Source organism: Necator americanus, chromosome IV (genome assembly GCF_031761385.1).
Source record: "Necator americanus strain Aroian chromosome IV, whole genome shotgun sequence".
In the NCBI taxonomy this organism is placed as follows: Eukaryota; Metazoa; Nematoda; class Chromadorea; order Rhabditida; family Ancylostomatidae; genus Necator; species Necator americanus.
The window spans coordinates 16104857-16128580 of NC_087374.1; the positions used below are offsets into that span (position 1 = coordinate 16104857).

A 23724-nucleotide genomic window follows, 5' to 3' on the forward strand; every position below is an offset into this window, starting at 1 on the left:
CGTTCTAACGTACCTCATAGGAACTATCGTGGTTCCCACGCCGTTTCTCAACACTAGAGGAATTGAGCGTGGCGACGCTCATACTGGGTAATCTGGAACCCGAACCCTGGCGATCATGAACCACAAGTGGATTGGATTACCATTGACAAAGGACAAGGGACAAAGTACACAGCGTTGTTCAATCCCTCCACTCGAAGCTCACTAATGATGAACTCGTATCGGCATACAGTGACCTGCAGAGCTAGCCGATGAGTCGAGTCAGTGTTCCTTTACTCTCTCAGAGAAGTCTGGTATCAGTTTATCAACCATGGATGTATAAAAGGCTTGGTTGGGCTTGAGCCTGGTTTTGCACCATCGAACTTTATATGCCTTCTTCACATGAGATGCAAATTTGTAATTTGTTTAACAGAATATGGAGGGGTTTTTGCGAGTCCACTATTTTAGTATCAGGAATTTCATCTCACCTGATCCCTGCTGCATTCTTCTTCCATTCGATGAATGAAATGTGAACATGGGGAAGGCTGAAAATGTTTTGTAGTGAATGGTGTCTTCAAGTAATAGGTCCAGGAATATAGTTCATTCATTTTTTTTTCGAGAAATAGAATCTTCACGTTCTCTTTAGTCTTCTTCTTTCTCGTGGCGCAGCGTTTGTTATAAACCCGAGAATTGTTTCACTCGTCTGCACGTTTTTCATTAATTTCATGAAGTCTAATATCGTTAAATCGCCTTCTAAGGTATGTAGATAACGTTGTAGTATATATATATATATATATATATATATATATATCAGAGTCTACGACAGGACGACCTGCAATTCACCTTCATACTTCTTAGCTACATGGAACTTTTGTCGGCTCTCACAGGATCCAACAACATCAAGGAGCGAGTTTTGAAATAAAGAGCTTGGGGGGATGTCACTAGTTTAGGATCAGAAGAGGCAATTTATCAAAATCTGAAGGTCAACTTTTCGACTTATCAATCAATACTCATCAAAAATCAATGTACTGTTCAATCGTGGTGAGGTTCATAAAACGCGAATATTCCCTTTGCACCCCAGTTGTCGCCGTAGGTGCGACATTGAAATTTTGTACTTTAAATCAACTGTCACCACAGCAGAGGCAAGCTTGCTTAACTTATTTGCGCACTTCTAGATGAAAAATAAAGTTGATTCATTTAAGCGGTTTTCTGCACTGGATTCTTACTTTTCTACTTCTTTTTTCTAGTTCACATATCACGAGAAGGAGACAAAAGAGAATATGTCGTATGTCAAAAAAAAGACAAGAAAAGGGAAAACGACGTGAGACTGGCGAGTGGTGTGATAATTGTTCTAGGAAGCCTCGAATGCACATGGGCGACTGCCTCCAAAAATAGTTTGAGTAATTTCAAAACACAAACAATTTATTTTATTACTATTTTATAAACTAAATTTAACTAGTTAATAAATAGTATTGCCGTAACTACATTTTCTGTTTTATAAAATAAGTGACTAAGGATTAGGACCATTTGTATCGAAAAAGTGCTGGAGTTGCTGGTGTTCATGTGTGTGACTGGACTGCTGGAGTGCAAACGTTCAAGTGATCCTACATTTTCTTCTCGGAAAATTCATGCTGAGAAATAAATTGGAAAAATATTAGGTATCACGTAAATAATACAGTCTTTCAATTTTTCTTTAAGTCATAAGTCATAAGTCATAGTCTTTAATTCCTTTCATAGAGTAGCGAATTTGGGATGAGAAACATTGATATTCGATCAGAAAGAAGAAATAAGAAAGAAAATAAAGAAGAGTATGCTTTGATTTAAAAGAAACGCTTCATTCACCTCAATTTCGCAGGAAAACGAAGTATAAAATGCCGTATCATTCATGGGATGACCTATAAGAAACGAATGGGACTCACTTTCCAGTCGTTTATGAAGATTTTCGTGGAAATGTGTGAATTCTTCTGCTGAAAAGAGGAAGGCAGCCCGCTTGGGAAGAACTGGTATGGATAGTATAGGCTCATTATATTGGTCTACGGTCGGTGTCAGCCGGATCAAGGAGCTGTGCGCTAATTCTGACGCTACACAACGGAAATATATCGCAAATGAAGACGATAATTTCGTTGGATAAAAAGACTCTGATCAGCAACCTCGTACAAAACTCTTTATCCTCCCTAGTTCGAATACCCTATACGTCAGAGATAATCCGAGTAACGTCGAGAAGCAATAAGGGAATCTAATAAGAATAAGGGGATCTAATAAGTGATAATCCTGCAGCTGTGTATTACGTCTACGTCAGTAACAGATAACATCGCATGGATTTCGTCTGGATAAAGAGTTCATCCTACGTTGCTGATATTTCGGTACAAGCAGAATCCAAGACCAGCTAATCTATTTCCAGGAGCTATCCTGAGGATAATGGATACGGTAACGATGTCAGGAGAGATGATGGCGGTGTGTATATTGAGCGTGAACATGGGCAGCGGTTGATCTGTAAACCCGAGTCCAGGCCATAACGTCAGCCCCGCACGCGATTATGCAGATTTTGCGACGAGGAGTCGAAGAACCATCTACCGCCATACTATCCGTGCTCAAGTGAGGATTTTATTCATGCTCATGTGAAGTAGGTTTTTGCACCTGTCAATGCCGATTCCACGGAAAACCCCAAAATTTACTGTGAGCAACAATCCTTGTATTATCCGTGAAATCTCAGAAAGATGTATAATCCAATCCACAACCTAAAATTGGTTCATTTCACCACTTTTTGCTGATTTATATTAGTTAGTCACTTTTCAACACTAAAAACTCTTTAAAATTCGCTAGGAAATAACCCGATTCTCAGGAGATCCATCACTTGGTGAGACATCCCCGTCAGGTACTGGAAAACGGCATTCCCAAGTCAGTCGCGCCATATAAAGGCTACGGCACAGATGATAACGCTGCAAGGTGAATTGACATAGTTGAATCTGGTGTTCTCACCCATCGGGTTATCCTCACGCGAATATTACAATTACTTGCGATGCAATTAATTACATTTCCACCAGGATACTGTACGAGAGAAGGAGATCTCGACAGGACCTAAATACAGCTTGGAGGTGAATTTGAAATACCCTACTAATACTTTACTTTAAAATACAAATCTATGTACATATTTGAACTCCAAAAAAAGAGGTATTCAAATGACTTCAAATTTAGTTCTGATCCATTTCCAAAAAACTTGGATGACAAAGTATTGCTTTAAAAACATCGAAATTAATAGTTTTATTGTAATTACTTGGAAAAATCGGCACATCAGCACAACCCGCAAAAACATTTCCACCAGGATACTCTACGAAGACGATCATTCCGTTAGAAAGTTGATGGAAGATAATTTTGTGTGGGAAAGTCAACTCAATCCCAGCTATTGGCTCAAGATTAGCATTTTCTGTTCGAAAACACTGTCACTGGCTACAGTTCCCGATTCACATTGGTTGAAATGTCGATTTTCACGTTTGTCCTCTTTGTTGTCATTCTGTTCCTCAGAAACGGTATCGTATTTTTCTCGTTTCCAAAGAAATAACACGTGTCGTCGAAAATCGCGATCCAGAATAAAGTAGACGAATAGGTTCACACCAGAATTCACACATGTAGCCCAAACTGCTGGTTTCGATATGCTGTCTTTAACCTGGAAATAGTTCGATTTCGTAGGTTCTGAATAGGGTAAGTGATAAGCAGGAAGCTGCTTCTATCTGTATCCTGCTCTTCACAAAATACTCCCAAGTTATTTGTTAATGCATGGTCCATAGCGTAATTCTTGACTTCTGATCTTTGCGATGCGCAAAGGTCCAATTCGATAATCAAGCGACCAAAGATTGACAAAAACAAAAGTGTTGGAACGCAAGCTAAGACTAGCCAACGAATTGAAGGCATCGTATCACGAATGTGACCTGGTGAGGAAATCCGCGCGAAAGCTGAAGATAGGTTGTAGATTACGAGGTCCGAATTGGCTCCGCTCGACTTTCCCTAGTCGTCGTAAAAAAAAGGCGTGGAAGACGATTTCAACTGCAACGCGCCACCCTCGCGCATGTGCCGCATCCAAGCGCGAGCGGTCGAAAATGAGTTGTGTTTTCTCACCCGTCTACTCAAGTAAAACCAATGAATAGGCTGCTGAGAAAGCCTAAACATGTAAATGCAGTAGCGTTCTAACGTGCGTCGTAATGATGTTAAAGCGGTTCCCACGCCGTTTTTTTCCGACGATTATTGAGAGATGAGCGGAACCACAACGGATCTCTCAATCTACAGCCCCATCTCTAGCTTTTCTCGCGGATTCCCTCATCACGTCACATTCGTAGAATGCTCCCTCTGAAGCAAACAAATTCTTTTCACAAGACAAAAAAACATGGTTAGGACTACTCCAAGTTCTATTCTACTGTTACCTATTTTGAAGTATCAATTATGGCTTTGTTTTCAAAGAAATGCATTCCAAAAGAAATAAGATTTCAAAGAAGTATGACAGAAAGAAAAGAGAGAAAGAGAAAAGAAGAATTGGATGCGAAAGTTTTCTAAACGTTAGATCTTAGTATTACTTGAACAGAAAGGTCTCGAACCGATCGCATCCATAAGGTCAGATGTGGATAAATGAGGAAGCGAACGACATGCTTAGTATCACCATTCTTTTATTAGAACGCTTTTATCATTTTTACGCTCTGCAATGAGATCATTTGTTCGTTTGCTAATTTCTCCTATCATTTATGTCTATTACTCCGTTCGATGTGCTTCCTTTCAGTTCTACATCACAAAGCTGCCACTTCATTCATTTTTTTTTACCAATTTAAAACCGCTCAGATTATTGCATGTGTAGGAAACCTTCGCATTCTTCTCTTGGTCCTGTTAAATTAATCTCCAAGTCCTCTCTTCTTGAAACCTCGGCATTTGATAGTGTATTTATGTTTTCTTGTTATGCCAACGAGGTTTAGGTGAAACTTTTTTATTGGTCTGACGTTTCGACAACTCGTCTTTTTCAAAGGCCTGAAAATGGTTCGAGGTCTTCAATACTATGCATATCCCATCAAACTCCTCCTCTCTCCTCCCCGACCCTCGATATTGTTCCAAGTACGCCACGCAAGACCTTAAAGGCATCACCCCTCGAATCTGAGGTGGTGCAGATTTCAGATGGAGTATTCGTATACAGGATGGGAGACTACGGAGAGGGGGGTGATTCCGTCTACTTCTTCTTAATTGCCGTAAGAAACGGCCCGGAAGATACGGCTTTATTCCTTTTGGCGCACCATTTTGTACAAGAGGTTCGATTGGAGCGCGCCAGTCTTGTGCGGCGCTGCATCTTCCGGGCCGTTTTTTACGGCAATTAGCAAGAAATGGACGGAATCACCTCCCTCTCCGTAGTCTCCCATCCCGTATAAGAATACTCCACCTGAAATCTGCACCACCTCAGATTCGTGGGGTGATGCCTTTAAAGGGAAAACAACTGACCAGTTTCACCGACTAGCGGGGTTGGTGAACCACCGCGTTCTTAAAGATTGTCACCAAGGTGAATGAGATGTACGCACTTTGCATTATCGTTAAAAAGTCATTGGTAATTGATAAACACTCACTCATTCATGGACGGATTCCTGACGGAAATCCAGAATGCTTCCAATGTCTTCCTAGCAGATATTTCTTTCTCGTGCGCTAATATTGTACATTTTATTTCGAACTCGTTTCCATCATGCTTATCATTTTTGTGGCGCTCTAACGGTGTCATCGAACTCCTTCGCCTTTTACCAGCCAAATGTTCCTTGATACGCACGTTCAGCATCCTTCGAGTTTCTCCAATATACATGGCATTGCACGTTAGACATCCTAATCGGTAAATAACTCCGATGTTCGCGCAATCACCGGCCTTACCGAATGGATCAACCACGCAACGTTCTGACACGCATTGCCCATCGTAGAATCTATTGCGAACTAACTGTCGCTTGATGCTGTCGTTCGGGATGTTCACCAACACAACATAATCTTGCAGCTGTGCTCGCAAAAGAGTCCGGTGTATAGCAGCAGTTAAGGTGTAAGAGACGATGCACAAAGGAATTCTACCTTCACGTGGGATCCTCACTATGTTGTTCGTAGTTCGAGATTGGGTGTTAGATTTCAATCTCGAGCAACCGTATGAACAAGCTATGCTTGTGGGTAGTTTTAAGGATTCCTTTCGTTCTCTATCCCCTGTGAGCGTCGGTAAGGCTGCTGGGATTGACGAAAGATTCCTGAGCAGGTTAAAAGTAGAAACACCGAACTGCCTCATTTTTTACAGCCTCATTAAAACGCATAAGCTTTCAGGTAACGACCTACGCTCAATGCCAGTGGAGACATATAAAATAAGGCCAATAATGTTGTGTAGGAGGACCAACAGACCATATCTCTTGGTTTCTAAATATAATTGTGAGTCAAATACTACCAAAAGTGTCTTCTCATCTATCAAGCAGTTCACAATTCCTTGAACGTCTTAAAAATGCCAGATTCGAACAAAATTGTGCCATGGAGTCATTTGAAGTGACCTCCTTGTACACAAACGTTCAAAACAAACAGGCGTTACAAGCGTTATCTGAAATGCTAGATAGACACGGCCGTAGTATAGAAACCTTTGGTCTAAGCAAGCAACGCATAATGATCCTGATCAACGAATGCCTCCAGTGCAATATTTTAAAATGGTCAGGAAAATATTTCTCTCAAATAAGAGGACTTGCTATGGGCCAAAGGCTTGCTCCAGTTCTTGCCGTTTGCTTTATGAGCAGAATAGAACAACCAGTGATAGAACGTCTTCCACAGATGTACTGCCGTTATATCGATGATTGCTTCATTATAACATCAACACAATCCGAAATATACGAATGCTTTAGAATTCTGAATGAACGATCGCAGTACATAAAACTCACTCGAGAACAACCAAAAGATGGTTGGCTGACTTATTTGAATGCTCAAATAAAACTACACAATGGCATTGCAAGTGTGAAATGGTATCGCAAGGAAAGCTCGAAAAACGTACTGATAAACACTAAGTCAACCCATCCTAATGGCATGAAAAAGGCAATTATCCGAAATATGGTCAAGACAGCAACAGCAATGTGCACAGGGGATAGAGAACGGGAGGAATCACTAAAACTAGCCACAAGCATAGCTAGTTCATACGGTTGCTCGAGATTGAAATTTAACACCCAATCTCGAACTACGAACAACATAGTGAGGATCCCACGTGAAGGTAGAATTCCTTTGTGCATCGTCTCTTACACCTTAACTATACACCGGACTCTTTTGCGAGCACAGCTGCAAGATTATGTTGTGTTGGTGAACATCCCGAACGACAGCATCAAGCGACAGTTAGTTCGCAATAGATTCTGCGATGGGCAATGCGTGTCAGAACGTTGCGTGGTTGATCCATTCGGTAAGGCCGGTGATTGCGCGAACATCGGAGTTATTTACCGATTAGGATGTCTAACGTGCAATGCCATGTATATTGGAGAAACTCGAAGGATGCTGAACGGAACATTTGCGTATCAAGGAACATTTGGCTGGTAAAAGGCGAAGGAGTTCGATGACACCGTTAGAGCGCCACAAAAATGATAAGCATGATGGAAACGAGTTCGAAATAAAATGTACAATATTAGCGCACGAGAAAGAAATATCTGCTAGGAAGACATTGGAAGCATTCTGGATTTCCGTCAGGAATCCGTCCATGAATGAGTGAGTGTTTATCAATTACCAATGACTTTTTAACGATAATGCAAAGTGCGTACATCTCATTCACCTTGGTGACAATCTTTAAGAACGCGGTGGTTCACCAACCCCGCTAGTCGGTGAAACTGGTCAGTTGTTTTCCCTTTAAGGTCTTGCGTGGCGTACTTGGAACAATATCGAGGGTCGGGGAGGAGAGGAGGAGTTTGATGGGATATGCATAGTATTGAAGACCTCGAACCATTTTCAGGCCTTTGAAAAAGAGTTGTCGAAACGTCATGCCAATAAAAAAGTTTCACCTAAACCTCGTTGGCATAACAAGAAACATAAATACACTGTTAAATTACGTTTCTGAACATTATCACATAATAATATAATCTTCATGCTATATAATAACGCACTTAGCCTGTGTGTGTCTGTGTTTCACGAAAATACTCCGTAATGATGCAAAACTCTGCATCAGTAATGTGCCGAACAATAGCTATGCAACAGATAGACGAGCACTCTACCACTGGACCACTGCCAGTGCGTGCGTCTTTGCATGTGTGTGTCTAAGTCAAGAAATTCCAAAAAGAGAGAGAGATGGATACCAGTGCGTCGGTTTGGTGCGGTGAAGCCCCTACGTGGTAAAATAGAGTGAGACGGGTCCTACAGCGTCGAATTCGTGCCCCGGAGCCAGGTAGCTGTAACTTGGGGTGCGACGGGTCGGAATGGTGCGCCGGTGTCAGGAAGCTATATAGTAGGGAGAGACGGATTTCACTGCGTCGGATTGGTGCTCGGGAGCCCCAACGCAGTAGGATGGCTTTCTATAGTTCCTTCGCATATCTATTTCCCAGCATGTCTCCCTGACGCTGCTATTTCTTTAAAAAGAGGAAGCACACCTGCGAATGGCTGCTTAAAGGCATCATCCCACGAATCTGGGGTGGTGCGGGTTTCTGTGGGTTATGTCTATACTTGGTCGTAGATTATGGAGAGGAGAGTGATTACGTCCATTTCTTCCTAATTGCGATTAAAAAAATGGCCAGGAAGATGCGGCGCGCGCACAAAGCTGGCGCGCTCCAATCGAATTCATTGTAGAAAATAGTGCGGCGGAACGCTCGAAGCCGTATCTTCCGGACAGTTTTTTACGGCAGTTAGGAAAAAATGGACGGAATCACTCTCCTCTCCATAATCTACGACTCCGTATAGGCATAACCCACCTGAAACCCGCAGCACCCCAGATTGTGGGGTGCTGCCTTTAAATGCAATACAATAGTAGCCAACAATTTACGCGTTCTGACGTAGGACGTTATTTTTACCATTACGATAGTGATATTCACGTTATTTCATGTTAGCACATCATTTTTTGCTGATAGTTCAGAACGGAAGAAAATCATACTTTGGATAATGTTTCCAAATTGTGGAGATTTGAGAGAAACGTGGATGTAAAATCAAACTTGTTTGTTCTCCAGATATAGAGATGACGCGTTTAGGGAAAAACCATAAGATCTTTCATCTACGCTTAAATTTTCGGGCTAAAAATTGAAGAAAGCCTTGATAGAAAAAATTCTAATTTTACAAAAAAAAGGTCGCTACTGTTATTTCTTATTGGTCGATAAAATCGAGCGAAGCGAACACAAAAAACAAAAAAGCCTGAAGTTCGGCTTTAACCGAACCTCCATGCTTTTGCAAATATAATTTTAATGTATGTAAGTGCAATGCATAGTGACAGTTCCATTCGGAGACAAGAGATGAAAAAATCACTTACTGAAATTATAAGAAGACTGAATAACGACAAGCAATTTGGTATTGAAACCAGAATTGTTGATATGGTGGAAACTATGAGACATGAGCGTATATGTAAAATTCGACGATCCTTGCACCTGTAATACGTGCATTTGCTCCTACCTGCGCATGAGTTACACAAAAATCGTTACTCTGATTTCTCATAAAGACTCTTCGCTTCATTTTCAATTCTTTGAAGTGCAATCGAATTTAGAACTACACCAGAGACGTAGCCGAGAACATTATGTGCATAAACAAATCCAGAAAATTTCCTGAAAATTCGATGGTTCTGAGCAAAAAAGAGAACCTGCTCGTAGTTAAACAAAGCCTGATGATGTACTTTTCAAAACGAATTTTCTCCTGTCTGCCTACCAACTTGTGGAAACGTGATAAACTATTCTGGGAATTTTTTTCTCCAAAAATTCATCCTCATTAATATTATGTAGGAAGAACACTAGAATTGTTCGCTAGCATAACGGAAATAATAATACCTTCCAAATGTCGCTTTTCTGCCGCAGAAATATTTCACATTTCCATCGAAACGGGAGGAAAACGCCAGAATATAGCCGGTAACCACAACGCCAACAGTAAAGATGACGCTGGCCAAAACAAGAACATCCGATCTGTAACGTGCTCCTGTCTTCTTTCTCTGCGAGAAAATGAGTGGAAAAACACGTTTAAAAGTTCGAAAGTCTAAAAAGACAACAGACAACAAAATTCACCTCCTTTTCACTTGCACTTTATTGTAGGCTAAAAGAAGTTGCTCTGTTCCCATGAAACACTGTACAATCGGTGGCCAAACATCACCTAGCACAAATCGATACATATGTTTTTCAAGGAATATTCAAGGAAAGACTCAAAGCAGCGTAGAACAATCTTGAAGCGATGCTAATTTTTGCTGGATGAGAAGTTTCGCGACTAATCGGAATCAAATGGTCTTCAACAACGGAGTGTGTATGTACTATGGCTTACTAAATCTGATTTGGTGTCTCGCATAAATTGCCTGCCATATCGAGTGATCTGGGTACCATCGAGTAGAGGATGTCCTGCATGTCAGCGCAACAACAAACGGAGAGTTCTTACCGCAGATCCCATTCATAGTCTAGGACCTTTGACCAGTTTCAGTTGAGTTTTGGCAGTGTGCTGCTCGACAGCACCCTCCTACAATGTCTAGGCTACTGTCGTCATATAACTGTGCAAGTTGCATACTTGTACGTGCCCAGAGCGTGTACTCAAACGTCTGAAGGTACGTGGTACAAGTAGGGCCACGGCGGGACCCCACATAGTGAGTATATGCGTTGTATATGTCTGGAAACTCTCTCTCTCAACCAAAATAAGGAAATTGACGGGTAATTGTTTTTGCTGCAATAAATCCGCCTTCTCCAGTTCACTCAACAAATTTCCCATGTGGTTACGTCACGGAGGGGAAAAGGCATCACCTCACGAATCTGAGATGGTACGGATTTCAGGTGGAGTATTCGTATACGGGATAGTATATTATGGAGAGGTGGGTGATTCCGTCCATTTCCTCCTAATTGCTGTAAAAAAACGGCCCTGAAGATACGGCGTGTGCACACGGCTGGCGCGCTCCAATCGAACTCGTTATAGAAAATAATGTGCCGGAACGCTCGAAGCAGTCTTCCGGGCTGTGTTTTACGGCAGTTAGGAAGAAATGGACGGAATCACTCCCTCTCCATAATCTACTACCCCGTATACGAACACAACACCCGAAATCCGTAACACCTCAGATTCGTGGGGTGATGCCTTTAAGTGTAAATCCTAATTGAGATCTGACATGAGCTGAAAGTATGGCGCAAGTAAGTCAAAAAGACAGGAGAACGGCTCAAAATTACACATCTCGCAATGTTCGTTTATAAATATTCTTTTCTGAAATTCAGGAGTAGCATGTAGAGAAAGGGCGCAAAATCGATTAGAGAATTAGAATATTTCTTAAACTAAAAAAATCAACTTTTCTTACCAGTGTACGTAATAAACAAAAGCTCTGAAAAAATAATAAAATAATATGAATATGAAGCAAAACGACAGAAAGATAAAAATGATAACAAAAGTAACAACTATATAATGAAGTAAATTTGTTGGTGAAAGGGAACTAGAATCACAATAACCGTCAGAGGTTATGTTTAGCCGGGTGACCGCAGCGCACTGGAGGTAATTTGTAGACTTTTATTCCAGAACACAACCTCTGTGCCCTCCGCTCATTCTCGATCAAATCTCCTCTAGAGAGGCGGATTTGGCTGATTTGGATTCAACTAAGCATTTTTGGATAATTTTGGGGTCAAAGATCTCTTTCGACGTTTATCGACCAGTAGTGGATTGGTGGACCTACAAGATGTGCGCAGGAAGTAGATCAGAGGCAGCATGGTACTAATCGAGCTGGATCGGGCGCACATTCGATGAAGCTGGATCGAATTCAGATTTGAAAAAGGAACGATTCAATGCAACTAACAATGACCATTCGAAATACTTCTAAAATTGAAGAATTTAAAGGAAATTTCAAATACCGTGTTATTTTAAATCCATAAATTATTGTTAACCAGTCTGAGCGTCCGGCTAAAGCCGGACTTCAGACTTTCTGTGGTGTTTGCTTCGCTCGCCTTCACTGATCAACGAAAATTAATATAAGTGTTATTAGTTGTATGGAATTGGACTTGTGTATCTTCAGCAATCCTTCTTCTTTTTTTACATTGTAACTAAATGCGAAAGATTTCGTAGCCTTCTTTCTAAACGCGTCAGTTCTACATTTGCAGAACATTCGAGCTTCAGCTTCAAACATTCCTTATCAATATATTATAGACAATATTTAAAAGTATCACGCGAAATATGGGTTTTTCTCCTGATTTCTCCAATACTTATCACAGAATGATGTCTTAACATAAAATAACGTGAAAGACATCATCCTCCTGATAAAAATAACGTTCCACGTCAGATCACATAAACATCTTGCTACTATTTAAGCAGCCGTTTGCATGCGTGTTTCCATTTTCTCAGAATGGCATGCTACCAACTTGAGGCGAACGAAGAAGGAAATAGACACGCGGAGGAGTCGTAAAGGTGAAAAGCAAAGCGCTCATTCGGTTGTAACCATGTATCTTTTGCGTCCTGCACACTAAGTTATTGCGCACCAATAATCGGATTCACCGACGCCGTTGGATCCGTCGCACCCCATATTATGGCTATCTGGCGCCGGTGGACCCGTCGCACCCCATATTATGGCTATTTGGCGCCGGTGGACCCGTCGCACCCCCTTCTATAGGGGTCTGGCGCCGGTGGACCCGTCGCGCCCCCTTTTTCGAATTTCCTGACACACAGACAAACACACACATACACACACGGACTAAGTTCGTTATTATATACCAGTCTGAACGTCCGGCTTAAGCCGGACTTCAGACTTTCGGTTTTCGCTTCGCTCCCCTTCACTAATCAATGAAAATTAACAGTAGTGGCATTTTCTGAGAAATTGGACTTGTGTATCTCCAATTGTCTTTCTTCCTTTTTATATTATAACTAAAAGCGAAAGATTTCATAGTCTTCTTTCACAACGCGTCAGTTCTACATTTGGAGAACATTCGAACTTTAGCTTCAAACACTCCACACCAATATATTCTAGACAAAGTTTAAAAGTATTACGCGAAATATTTGTTTTCTCCTGATTTCTCCAATACTTATCACAGAATGATGTCTTAACATAAAATAACGTGAAAGACATCATCCTCCTGATAAAAATAACGTTCCACGTCAGATCACATAAACATCTTGCTACTATTTAAGCAGCCGTTTGCATGCGTGTTTCCATTTTCTCAGAATGGCATGCTACCAACTTGAGGCGAACGAAGAAGGAAATAGACACGCGGAGGAGTCGTAAAGGTGAAAAGCAAAGCGCTCATTCGGTTGTAACCATCTATCTTTTGCGTCCTGCACACTAAGTTATTGCGCACCAATAATCGGATTCACCGACGCCGTTGGATCCGTCGCACCCCATATTATGGCTATCTGGCGCCGGTGGACCCGTCGCACCCCATATTATGGCTATTTGGCGCCGGTGGACCCGTCGCACCCCCTTCTATAGGTATCTGGCGCCCAATCTGGCGTCGGTGGACCCGTCGCACCCCATATTATGGCTATTTGGCGCCGGTGGACCCGTCGCACCCCCTTCTATAGGTATCTTGGCGCCGGTGGACCCGTCGCACCCCTTTTTTGAATTTCGTGACTGACACACACACACACGTGACAGAATAAGCCCGTTATTATATACCAGTCTGAATGTCCGGCTAAAGCCGGACTTCAGACTTTCTCTGGTTTTAGCTTCGCTCCCCTTCACTGATCAATGGAAGTTGATAGTAGTGGTGTTTTCTGTAAAATCAAATTTGCGTTTTTATAACAACACTTTCCTTCTCTTCTTTATATTATAAATTACGGATTAAAGATTACGGAGTTTTCCTACCAAATGCGTCAATTCTACATTTGGATAATATTCTACCATCAGCTACAAACACTCTTTTGATGCCAGAAAGCATTACTCGAAGTATGGATATTCCTCCTGATTTCCCCCAATAGTTATCACAGAATGATGTTTTAACATAAAATGACGTGAAAGATTGGTATCGATCTTTATTAAACAGCGGCTAACGTTTCGGCGATATCGCCTTCGTCAAAGCCTGGAAAACTCAAAGCCATTAGTGACCTATCCCCTCAAGCGCCTCATCACCCTACAGAAAGCAGCCAAACGGTAAGCAAACTCCTGGAAGAAACTCAAAATAATAATTTGAGTTTTCCAGGCTCTGACGAAGGCGATATCGCCGAAACGTTAGCCGCTGTTTAATAAAGATCGATACCAATCTTGGCTACAGCTCAAGGAAATCAGTTAAAACTACGTTTCAACATGCCGAGATTCAAAGACAGTCGAACATGGGCAATACTCTGACGTGAAAGACATCTTAATACTGATAGAGATAACGTTCTACGTCAGATCACATAAACATCCTGCTACTATTTAAGCAGCCGTTTTCATGCGCGTTTTCACTTTCTGAGAACGGCATGCTACCAATTTGAGACGAACGAAGAAAGAAATAGATGCGCGGAGGAGTCATGAAGGTGAAAAGCAACGCGCGCAATGACCACGGCTATGAAACGGCTTTAACCATTTATCTTTTGCGACATGCACGCGAAGTTATTGCGCACGATTTCGATTCCGCGGGACCCGTCTCACCCCACGTTATACCTATCTGGCGCCGGCGCACCAACGACGCCGTGAGACCCGTCGCACCCCATTTTCTAGCTATCTGGCGCCGGCGCACCAATCCGACGCCGTGGGACCCGTCGCACACCCTCCTATAGGTATCTGGCACCGGTGGACCCGTCGCACCCGCTCTATAGGTATCTGGCGCCGGTGGACCCGTCACGCCTCCTTCTATAGGTACCTGACGCCCGTGGACCCGTCGCACCCGTTTCTATAGGTATCTGGCGCCGGTGGACCCGTCGCACCCTCTTTTTTGAATTTCGTGACTCACACACACACAGACACACGTGACAGAATAAGCCCGTTATTATATATACCAGCCTGAATGTCCGGCTAAAGCCGGACTTCAGACTTTCGGTGATTTTAGCTTCGCTCCCCTTCACTGATCAATGAAAGTTAATAGTAGTGGTGTTTTCTGTAAAATTAGATTTGTGTTTTTTTAAACAACACTTTCCTTCTCTTCTTTATATTATAAATTAAGGCGAAAAATTACGGAGTTTTCCTTCTAAACGCGTTAATTCTACATTTGGAGAATATTCGACCATCAGCTACAAACACTCCTTCGATGCCAGAATAATATAAATAGAATTTGCTACAAACATGCTACAAACTTGAGGCGAAAGAAGAAGGAAATAGGCACACGGGAGTAGTCATAAAGGTGAGGAGCAAAGCGCCAAGTGGTTACGGCTATGAAACGGCTGCAACCATTTAACTTTTGCGTCATGCACACTAATTTATTGCGCTCCAATGACCGGGTCCACCAACGCCGGTGGATCCGTCGCACCCTCTTCTATACGTATCTTGCGCCGGTGGTCCCGTCGCACCCCCTTCCATAGGTATCTGGCGCCGGCGCGTCAGTGCGACACCGCGGGACCCGTCGCAACACACACACCACACACCACACACCACACACCACACACCACACACCACACACCACACACCACACACCACACACCACACACCACACACCACACACACACACACACACCACACACACACACACACACCACACACCACACACCACACACCACACACCACACACCACACACCACACACCACACACACACACACACATACATACACACACACACACACACACACACACACACACGGACTAAGCTCGTTATTATATATCATAATCATGATCATGATCATGATAAATGACAGAGTACACATACTGACACGTTTATTAAATAATTTGAGAACATCTCAGTAAATAAAATATCCATCCCTTTAAATAGAAACTTATAATAATTGATAATTAAATAGATAAAAATAAGTGAATTTCAACTCCGATCCTTTGAATAAGAGCCATGTACATGGAAGGAAGAAAAGACTAGGAGAAAACTAAGGCCGAACAAAATTGGTTATGGTGCGCTCCTTCCCAGCGGTTCAGCCCAGTGACGATCGATTTCAAAGGATTCTAATTTTGACCTTTGGATATGGCTCCATGTAAATATAGTATAATGTGATATAAAAACCGCGAACTAATGAAACGCTCACGATTTTTCGCAGAAGAGGCGGTCAACTTGAATCAATAAAGAAAGATCACCGTAGAGTGAAGTAGAGTGAATTTTTTTTGGCCTCTACTATTTCTGAGTTTCTTTTCGACGTTTTGCCTATTTTTCAAAAGATCAAAGTTAGGAGGATTACGAATTTTCGTCTCTACTATGTAGTATAAAAATAAGATTTCTCACCTGCTGTTTTTACGAGTAGCCAAAATTGTTTTGCACATGACCAACTCGTTTCGCTTTGAATGTGACCGGTGTGAGCCATGTTATCGTATAGAAAGTACCTGAACATTTGTAATAACGTGTTCTTACGCTTAAACGATAAGGTTGTATCAAAGTCGCGTGTGTTTCCGGCATGCAGAGCAGTTTTTCACTCTAAAAACTCCAATTATTTATCTGATAAACTGAGAGCTCACAAAATACACCAGCCATGGTGCTTCAGTCACGTGCAGAAACACCAGAGTAGCAGAAAAAACAAGTCTTAAGAATATAAGGGAATTCGTGAGAGATAAGAAAATACCACTGCTGGTGTACTCGAAAAAAATTCTGAGACAGAGGAAAAATGAGCATGAGGACCTTATTATTCATGAAATGTGTACAAAAAGAATAAATGAATAGACTTACCGATCCACACCCATAAGTAATATTCCGAGACTGTTGAAAAGATCGGCAGCGGCTAAGGTAATAATTAACTGAAAAAACCTATGACAGATCAAATTTTTTTCTTTGAATGAGATCAGGAATCGTAGCGTTACTTTGGAGAATATTATTAGAATCGCACCATCACTAAGTAAAAATCTCAGAAATATTCTTCTCTCAGAAGTATTTACTCACCTTCCTTTTTCTTCTAAAAATTCGGTTTGTAAGCAAACAATTATTTACTCACCTTCCTTTTTCTTCTAAAAATTCGGTTTGTAAGCAAACAATAGAGTAAAATAATGCAGAGAAGAGCACATAATGCTCCAAGTTTGACGTTAATTCCATGATAACCCATCAATTCTACGAACGCAGACTTCTCTTTTACAATCCCCTTCGTCGTTGTTCGCCGTAGCATTTTCTAGAAAATTTGGTTGTTAACAGCCGAGGACAGCAAATATTGGAAGATTTTCCCTAGGGGGACGAAAAGGAAAGGAGAAACAGAGAGGGAGAAAATTATCAGCAATAAATTGCTTCCGGGAACTTTGGAGCCTCATAACCTCTACATCAAATCCAGTAATTAAAGCCTTATATTCAAACATATGAGCTACTTTTAATTAAAGCGACACATATGATAAGTAGACAGTGAAAACAATTTGGGGAAAAAAACAATCGTCAACAACCCAGAACTAGAATTCGTTCATAATTTTACGCAGCACTTCCAGAAGAGAAAAAAAAACGTTATTTTAATGTACTTGAAGTCGACACCGATACAGAGAAGAAAAAATGAGGTGGAAAGGAGGGCAGTGTGATACTCGGTCCAAAAGAACATCCCTAGTAAGAAAATTCCAAGAGCGCTATTTGGTTCGTCATTTGATAGGAAATAATATGAAATAAAAGAAACGTGCTTGAGAAGAAAATGTAAAGTAGAGTTTTAAAAATAAAATAGACAAGCAGACAAAATACATGAAAGTTGGCAGATATACTGAGCCAAGAAAAGTGCAATGGAGAAATCCTTACTCTTCACACAATGGTATTTCATTGCACGCATGAGCATGAAAGAAGGAAAAGTGAAAAAACACGAATGACTTTTGCCTGAGAACGATGAGGATTTCGTTCTAAGCGTCATCGAGAAAATGAGAATGAAGGAATTGCGCCACGATCAAAAAGCAAAGAACTTCATTCCGGTTCCCATTTCAGGTAAATAGCTGCTCGTTAAGCTGCTAACGATTATGAAAATAGCCGTCGTTCAATGAGAAATATTGGATTCAGAAGTACAGCAACGGAGTAATAGTCCCAGATAACTCTGAGTAAATTTTAGTGCTTGAGATATGGAGTAAAACGCCCTAATGTCTCAAACAATAACCAAATAATGACTCAAATGATGTGATCATCGGCGACTACATTCGGATGGTGAAGCAAAGGCAAAACATTTATTTACGTCGAATTTTTCCCCAGAATTCAGCTGCATTCATATTTATCGGGAAACTACGATTTGCGTTAGCTTTGCAGGTCAAAATAAGAGCAACTCGTACTAGTAAGTTGAATTATAACTAACTTCCTTTCAGTTTCTCATGCATTTATTGTGATGATGATCTATGGTGACTCTGATGTGTGGAGCCTCTCTGCCAACTGCCTTGTTGACTTGGATTTTGTTCCAATATTGACCTCAACATATAGCCATTAAAGTCCGAAGGACGATTGGCCCTGGTTCGTCTTCCAAGGTCCCATCTCCAGAACGAAATTTTACAAACCACTTTCTAGTCGCCCGATCGGTTATCACTCCTTCACCATACACACTGAATATTTTTTGAACCGCAGCACTACCACCTTCCCAAAGTTTAAAGTCCCAAGGCATCACGTGGCGTGAGTGCATTTTTTGATTCTCCATTTTTAAAATGAACAAAAAAATTAAACGTAACGTGCCCAACTTCATATAGACTGCTGTCTAAAGAGTGACCGAAGTTCTGCCTGCATAGAGATAAAAAAACCCTTTGTCTCGGTAAACCACTGTATGTAAACAACAACGATAGGTACCCTGAGCCTGGACGGAAGATATCTATGACTCAACCTACTAGCTCCCCAAAGAAATTAAGTACGCACTTTATAGCGAAGCTAAGAAAGGTTTGATTGTCGCAAAACGACGCCATACTGATAACTTTCTTGGATTGGCTCGTTCACATCATTAATTCGCAAACGCTTCGGTCCCATGTAGCTACAGTAAATTAGCCGCTGAGTTCTCGAGTGATTGAAGGATAGAAGTGACAGTTCAGAGCATTAGAGATCTAGTTAAAATCCTGACAGTTGTAATAACTAAACTAGTAGACTACGGTCAACAGCGCATTACCTAAAATGATAAAACTAATGTTTTATCATTTTATTTGATCCTACATCCACCATTCATTGTCATGCTTATTTACTCAGTTTACTTTAACGTTTGGTTGTTTTTGAAGTGAAGTTTCCTGCGGACAACTGGAGCAAGAGAACAACTCTTGAACAAAACAACAAAATAAAACGACAACAAGCGACGATAAGTAAGATGAGGAGATTTTTTTGTTTACACTGAGACCTCTGTTCTGATGTCATTTTCTCATTACATTTTCCTGCCACATGGGGACATATGTAGTCAAAAAACACCCGTATTTGCACAATTTTGTTTTTGTCAAAGGACAGCTTACTAGTCCCTTAGTGATCTATGGCCACTCCAAAAAAATAAACTCTTAAATATTAGGATAATCTTAGATAATAATGGTGGTGGTGGTGGTGGTGTGTGTGACGAAAACGGAATTCACGAAATTCCAGAAAGCAGTGTAAGAGGGATCTTTCGGCTTCGATGTCGGGTGAGTTGGGTCCCACGACGTTGAAATGGTCATTTCATGTTTAGTTGGCAAGGAGTAAATGAGGCGTTGTGAACCGATTCATAGCCGTGGTCACTGCACGTGTTGCGTTGCACCTCCGTGACTCCTCCGTGTGTCTGCTCCGCTGCACGTTTGCTTCAGTTTGGTAACGTCTTTTCTTCATATATTGGAAGCAAGCATGCAAACGCCGTTCAAACAGGAGCAAGCAATGTACACGATCCGGCGTGATCTTTATCAGTACGATGATGTCGTTCAGTCATTTCATACAGTCAAGTTTGAATGTTCTCCAAATGAAAAACTGACGCATTTAGGAAGAAAACTATGCAATGTTTCTTCTATGCCTGAATTTCTGAGGAAAGAAAATGAATAAAGAGTTGGTGGAAAAAACACAGTTTTAATTTTACACCCGCTATGATTGATTTTTATTGATCGGTGAAAGCGAGCGAAGCGAACACCACAACGAAACCCGACTTTAGCCGAACCCTTCGACTAGTGAATAATAACATGATATAAAAAGCAATGAATCAACATTCTCTTGGTGTGAACTCATTTATTTGTGAATTAAACCGTGCGGCTGGCAGCTAAGCGTCAAAGTGCAGGGTTGATGGACTGAAAAGAAAAGAAATATATAAAAAGAAACTAATAGAAGAACAAGGAAAATAATGTAAAAGCTTTCAAAATTTTCAATTTCGACCTTCAAAACTTTGCGTAGGGTGGAACTTTCTTAAATAGCTTTCCTGTACCATTGCTATCCAGTCCGATTATTCGATTGGCTCGAATTGGTTTCCCGTCGAAATTGGGACGTGAGTTTTTTTTTGCCGAAACAATTCATGTATTTGATGATTTGTGCAACAAGCACCTTTTGCTTACGTAAAAAGGAGCGCGCGATGGTTCCGTCTAAGTTGAGTTCATAAAGTGATGTATTACAGCATTTTGGAAATAATTTAAAGTAAGAACGGTAGTAATAAGTTAGTCAGAACAGGAAGGTAAAAGTAGAGATATTGAAATGAATATTGCAAAAGGGAGAAACAAAACAAGTTTTCAAATAACTTATTCTCTCCTTATTTTGCATTTTTGAACTTTTAATTCGAGTTTACAACTTAAAATATAGTGACGAAGAAAATGAGGTAATATTCCCTTTGACTTTGAAATGATTTTCTAACATTCTCAAAATCCTATACGATGCAAAACCAAAAATATTTGTGCTCTCAATAAAGAGTTTTGATAGCAAAAATGCTAAGGATATACTAAAACTTTTATTCTATCTTCACTTCCTCAGAATTATATCCAACAATTTTGACGCTTGCATGAACACCTAAAAATGTAAGCTTTCCCCTGAATAATTATGTAAATCCGTTAAGTAATATAAAACAGAGAAAAAGACAAGTAAATTTCTTAATTTGAGGTTTCAAATTGGCTGAATCTATAGGTTGCAGGTGTCCCAAACTTTCTGTCCACAATTAAGTTAGCTAAAGGAAGAAGCCGGCCTGAATTGAAGCGAATTCACACGGGAGCGGAAATATGGAGGCTGTGGTTCTAATGCAGCCATTCTTTTGCAGAAAAAGTGATTGTTTAAAGACATCATCAACTAGGGCTTGCCGGTAAAAAAGAAAGGCAAAAAAGAACTAGAACAGTAACAATATCTTTTTAAGAAATTGTTTATTTTAATTCTCTTGCAAATAGTTTATTTATCTATTGGCGCCTTTACTTCTTCATTATACCCTGTGCGTTCCCTGAAAACAGTCGAGCTGGGAACAGTCGAGTCACCAGCTGAAAGATGACAAGGAATTTTGTTTTAAATCTCCCAAGACGCTTTGCACGTTACCGTCTGTTGAACTGAGCCAGACATAATGACCAGCAGTGCAGTAAATTAGGATGGACTTTTTATGAGTCTTTAAAAAGCCTGGAAGACATCATTAGGAGACTTCTTCGGGAAAAGATGAACAGCTGCAATGCCTACAATGTACAGTAGAGACCGTTTCCAATATATTCGTCCTTGGAACGATAAATACGATAAATAAAAATGCAACCTCGCTAATGCTAATCCTTCTTCTAACCGTGCAATATTATTTGTTTGATGCCCTGAAGCAAATTCCTACTTCCTTGTGAGATCCAACCGTTTCTGTTGGATAAACATTTCGCAGCTGCGGGATTCATTTCTCAACGGACAAAATTTTATTGGATAGCAATAAATCGAGTACAGATCCATTAATCCGCCAGAACGCGTTCATCCAGAATATTTAGGCTAAGTGATGTTGCGTACGGGTAGAACCGAAAATCAGACGGACTGTACGTATGCCATTTAACTAATTTGCTGAGGTGCTTATAGAACTGCTCCATTTCTTCAAAGGCTTGTCTTCATTAATGCTATTTATGCTATACGTTATGTTTTATTCTGAGAAAGATTATGCAGGGAAATTATGGAAAAGCTGCTCAGTTTAATAGTGTAGAGCACAAGATCTACATGACTACTACTACTATCCCTTTCTCCAAATTCAGTAGTTTCAAACCTAAAAGTAGTTCCAAAATTAACATAAAAAATTTAATTAGAGATTGTCTGCACCCTCAGAGGGAGAATGAAAGCTTAAGTGTGCATGAAAGTTTGAAAGACAATGAACTTGGCATATTACTCAACCAGAAAACGTTCTGACTTGAAAATCCAAACAAACAATAGAAATTTATTAGCTTTCTTAATGCACAGTTACAAGGATCAATGGAGTGAAAATTGTTCCTATCCCTGATCCTTAGCTTAACGATAATTTATTTCAGTAAGGGTGAAGACAGCTATGGAAAAAAGCATGGTAACTTGTAAACGTATGAACACGATCCTCAAAAATCCTTGAAGTCTATAATTTCTCAAATGACGATGAAAGCAGCAATCCATGAATTCTGGAACCAATGCACGACATTCCTGCAAGGCTTCATACGATTTATGACCTACTACGATCCATGATCCATGACCATAGAGCAAGAAAGAGGAGATGGAAGGAAAAAATAAGAGAAAACAGAAAAACTAGCCGAAAAACTTGAGTTTAAAACTCTTGAGAAGCTGAAAAATTCGTAAAACGTAGCTCGAACCAGAGAGAAAATCTATAGGACAATCACGTTAGCTGACATCGGTGAGTAGATCATAAAGTCAGCAGGAATTTGGAATTGTTAGCGCTGCGCCAGCATTTTCGATTAAATCAGCAGAAAATAATTGTATGCTAGTTGCACTGTGTTCTTTCACCTTTTTTCGTCGTATCCAAAGCGGAGGGAAATGTTTTCTACTAATCCGCCGAAGATCCAGAATACCATTAATTCACGAATCGGTCCCGGAGAAATCCAAGAAAAAAAAAGCCCATGCTTCGTTCTTCCGTAGAGACCGCTAAGAAGCAGTACGACTACGATCCGCGGTGTGTGTTGATTTCTCTTCTTTTTAGGTCTTCTTCCGTTCAAATCCTTATAAAATGACTGGAAACCCTTTCTATACCTATTATCACATTTCTCTTTAGGTCCTGTCGTTTTCAAATTCAAGTGGTTCTTTACAAAGTTATCCAAATTAGAGAATTGAAAAAAATCTCTCAAATCCCCCCGCTCCAGACAATTTCGCGAAAATCCTGCCAATTTATCAATGCTTCAGCACCAGAGATAGTACCTAATTTTAGAATTTCCAAAAACGAAATTAAGTGATTAAAATGCATATATCACTGGTCTAGTTACTAGAGTGTAATTTTTAATCATAGCAGCAGCCCACGAAAAAAAAAATTAGAAGAGTGAAATGGATGTCATGCGGCTAGGTGTCTGCGAAAGCCAGCCCTTTTCCAGGCGGGATTGGTGGGCATATACAATCGTTGGAACTGCAAAATATTTCTCAGACCAAGACCATAAAACATGTTCAAATGAAAGGAAAAAACAACTGCGATACCGCATAAGTGTAATAAGTAGCCCTGCGGCTGTTTGCCGCCTGAAAAGTGGGATCCTCCGCCGCTGCAGACAAAGATCACAGTAACGTCTATTTCCCATGGGATTCCATAGC

The 23724-nt window shown here is 40.7% G+C and overlaps 4 protein-coding genes across 6 annotated transcripts; 1 reads left to right on the top strand and 3 right to left on the bottom strand.

The window, feature by feature from the left end:
* Positions 1 to 3376: 3376 nt before the first annotated feature.
* RB195_001473 (uncharacterized protein) lies at positions 3377 to 10496 on the bottom strand (the record flags this gene model as incomplete). 3 transcript variants are annotated; one of them, XM_064198262.1, is made up of 6 exons in its annotated part: positions 3377 to 3640; positions 9428 to 9542; positions 9597 to 9716; positions 9936 to 10093; positions 10167 to 10182; positions 10417 to 10496. In XM_064198262.1, the coding sequence occupies 6 exons, from the start codon at positions 10494 to 10496 to the stop codon at positions 3377 to 3379; spliced, it is 753 nt and encodes a 250-aa protein (XP_064054141.1). The 3 variants fall into 3 exon arrangements, with proteins under 3 accessions (XP_064054141.1, XP_064054142.1, XP_064054143.1); XM_064198261.1 differs by lacking the exon at positions 10417 to 10496 and having other exon boundaries at positions 9936 to 10067; positions 10167 to 10270; XM_064198260.1 differs by lacking the exon at positions 10417 to 10496 and having other exon boundaries at positions 9936 to 10067; positions 10167 to 10219.
* Positions 5564 to 6253, bottom strand: RB195_001474 (uncharacterized protein; the record flags this gene model as incomplete). The annotated part of the gene is made up of 1 exon (XM_064198263.1): positions 5564 to 6253. One exon carries the CDS (start codon positions 6251 to 6253, stop codon positions 5564 to 5566), a length of 690 nt encoding a protein of 229 aa, XP_064054144.1.
* Positions 6487 to 7524, top strand: RB195_001475 (uncharacterized protein; the record flags this gene model as incomplete). Its single annotated transcript, XM_064198264.1, has 1 exon — positions 6487 to 7524. One exon carries the CDS (start codon positions 6487 to 6489, stop codon positions 7522 to 7524), a length of 1038 nt encoding a protein of 345 aa, XP_064054145.1.
* Positions 10497 to 14322: 3826 nt separating the features above from the next.
* RB195_001476 (uncharacterized protein) lies at positions 14323 to 17266 on the bottom strand (the record flags this gene model as incomplete). The annotated part of the gene is made up of 3 exons (XM_064198265.1): positions 14323 to 14398; positions 16837 to 16904; positions 17099 to 17266. 3 exons carry the CDS (start codon positions 17264 to 17266, stop codon positions 14323 to 14325), a joined length of 312 nt encoding a protein of 103 aa, XP_064054146.1.
* Positions 17267 to 23724: the final 6458 nt, after the last annotated feature.